General features: G+C 35.7%; 1 protein-coding gene across 1 annotated transcript in view; it reads left to right on the forward strand.

The window, feature by feature from the left end:
- The window catches only part of usp44 (ubiquitin specific peptidase 44), a 12,793-nt gene extending 10,015 nt beyond the window's left edge, over positions 1–2,778 (forward strand). The window contains exon 6 of the mRNA XM_015376362.1: positions 1,522–2,778. Coding sequence (XP_015231848.1) covers positions 1,522–1,646 — 125 coding nt within the window. The 3' untranslated portion in view covers positions 1,647–2,778. The remainder of the gene's footprint in view (positions 1–1,521) is intronic.
- Positions 2,779–3,109: the final 331 nt, after the last annotated feature.

Genomic DNA, 3,109 nt, shown 5'->3' on the forward strand with positions numbered 1-3,109 from the left:
GCTCTATGGAGCAGAATCAGACTCATATTCTGACTAGAATTGAGTCGGACTACGTCAGGCTACCGATCATGTACAACATTCAGTGTTCTGCTCAAAACCTGATTTATTCACTGCATGAAGGTGCAGCATAATACAAAGCGGTATCATCTGCTTACAGGAAAGTTCTGGCACGTGTTGTAGCCCAAGCTAGACGTATTCGCTGTTTGTTTACACTCCTCCACCAGCTTCCTGTCTCACTTCCTACATCACAGTCAGCTGCGCTCATTGGTCAGAGCGTTGGCCAATAGGCACAGACATGGTTTGAAAAACAACGGGTTGGTTTCATCAACAATCTTCCAATGTCTCATTAATTGGGACCAGACTAAATTACACATTTAATCTGGTTTATCAGGCTACTGTAGTGCAGCCTAAGTGTAGATGTGGTCATTATATGTGCCAGAGATAATTCTATCACTTCCAATATTTTTACAATTTGAGACAGAATACACGCACTCCTAGAGAGTAAGTTTTACCTGTTGGGACAAGACTGCACCAACCTGTCAACATTTGCATGGTAATGCTGTTCAGTCTAACAGGGGCAGGGTTCCCGCGGGTCCTTAAAAAGTCTTAAAAGGCATTGAATTCTTCTTTCGTAGGTCTTAATTTTTAATACATCATAAATAGGATTATTTTTATTACGATTTATTTTTGTAATCTAAATAAAACGTTAAAATTGACAATTTTTATTTATTTTTTTAATAAAAAAAAAAAAAGAAATAACGGCTCGCCAATATGAGTTCCATCCCGATAGCTTTTCAAAATTCGAAACAGTGCAGTGGTTTATGTTAAAATAAACCTTTGGGTTAAGTTGTCACAAGCGGGTTTTTCTTGTGAATTTGGTCTTAAATTTTTTTTTTTTCAAGCGGCATTAAAAAGTCTTGAATTTAACTTGCCTTATGCTGTAGGAACCCTGAGGGGGAAGTGTTTCAAATAAAAATAGCTTTCCTGCCTTGTGAGAAAAAAAAAAGTTAACTGATTTTTTTTATTTTATTTCAGTATAGTATGGGAAAAAAGTCAGAATTCTGACTTTAATGTCAGAATTCTGACTTTAATCTCAGAATTCTGAGAAAAAAGTCAGAATTTTGAGAAAAAAGTCAGAATTCTGAGATTAAAGTCAGAATTCTGAGAAAAAAAGTCCGAATTCTGAGATTAAAGTCAGAATTCTGAAATAAAAACTGAAATAAAATTTAAAAATCAGTTTACTTTTTTTTTCAGTGGCCCTAATCCTCTTCCGTAGGTTTAATTGTAGCAAGTCGATTCAAATATTTTATTTAAATAGATTTTTTTTTTTTAATGGAAATGTATTCCTTCTAGAATCAACAAACTGAACGATTTTATTTAATATGAAAAAAGTAAAAATTGATTGCACTATTTTGAACCGATTTCGAAGGAAACCATTCAGTATTCACATCGCTTGAATATAAAATACATCAAATGGGTGTGAATAGTTTCACACACTGATTGCTCTTATTTCTCCTTCAGGCTTCTGGGTTCACTGTAATGACTCTAAGCTGAATGTGTGTTCGGTGGACGAGGTCTGTCGGGCTCAGGCCTACATCCTCTTCTACACACAGCGAGTAACTCAGGACAAAGACCGGCCACTCTAGAACCAGGACCCGTGAAGAATCTTCACCTCCACTATGTCCTGACCACGATGTCAGCAAAGCCCCGTCTGATGCTCTTCAGTATTTCATCATAACCTGGGATCATGGAACTTTTCTTATTTTTCTAATTTTGAAAAAAAAAAGAAAAAGTGAGCGGCAGGAGTCCTTTTGTAAAAATCCGGTTCTGCTTTGTGAACTTGTTGTATATGATGTTTATATATGTAGGTAAAGAAAATGTTGTGATTTATGTACATTTGTATTTTATAAAGAGAGTATCAGCCAAGGTTTGTCTCTGTAGCAGCGGGCAGGGTGGGTGGGATTCGCCTGCCGGCTCTTTGATTGTAAATCTTTTTATCAGCTCAAATGTTTCTCAGTCACTTTAGATCTTTGAACTGGATGTAGGTTAACATGTCCGTCACTTAAGAAGAAATCGGGATGACATTTGGTTCCTTCTACCAGAAATGCACTAGTTTCTACAGTTTTGACTTTTCATTTCAATAATGATGGTTGTTTTTAAAATATGAAAAAAATACAGGACAGAGTTTGTGCTAAAGTCGTCCTGCCTCTGAAGCAGAATCTCTGCCAAAGCCTAGGAGGAAAGCTAATTTGGATTTTTTATTTTATCATGCTGCCACCTTTCTGCTCCAGAATGTAACAACTTAAGAGTCCCAAACATCCCCCAACCAAACAATATTAGAAAAGTGTCCTTTTATCAGAGTCCAGTATTTTTATAGTTCTTATAAATTCAGCAAAAGTGGAATCTGCAGCACTGCGGTTCTACACAAACCAGCATTTTGGAGCTATGAATGTATTTTTATATGAACTGTAAAGGTTTTTACAAAAAATGACCATCAACTGTTAAATTTTTTATATAACCCCCTCCATCACCAGCAGCTGTTTATGGATTTTACTGTATGAATCTGGTTTGTTTATATTGATCATTGGGGAAGAATCACAGCACACTTTACGTTTTCCTTTCACTGTCAGACGGTTTGTCGTTTCGGTTACTACTCCATGGTGTGTTTGTGTTCATGAGTGTGTGTAAATTTTATGAAAGTTATGCTATGCAAATTGTTACCTCAGTTTTTATTTCTGGAAAAAATTACCTCAATAAATGAGATTATTTTTTCATTTTTCTACAAGGAAATTTGTCTTTTTTTTTTTTTAATACAAACCTAATTTTTTAAAGCAAATAGAACTTAAATACATGAAGTTATTTATTTTAAGCAGTGTTGTAGGCACTGTTGGACCAATAAAGTACCAGGTTTGATTCCTGGACTTGATGGGGTGTGCATGCCCTCCATGTGCTTTTTTTTTTTTTTTATCTAAAGAGTTTTATGCATACAAGTTATTTTAAATGATTCCTAAGGCCAATATACAGAGCTTGAACATATAATTGCTACAAGTGGGCTCCCCTCTGGAAATACCGCCTATGTAAGTTGGGAGAAGACACGTCGTTGTTGGCC

The sequence above is a fragment of the Cyprinodon variegatus genome, unplaced genomic scaffold (genome assembly GCF_000732505.1).
Source record: "Cyprinodon variegatus isolate N-32 unplaced genomic scaffold, C_variegatus-1.0 Scaffold7, whole genome shotgun sequence".
NCBI classification, from domain to species: domain Eukaryota; kingdom Metazoa; phylum Chordata; class Actinopteri; order Cyprinodontiformes; family Cyprinodontidae; genus Cyprinodon; species Cyprinodon variegatus.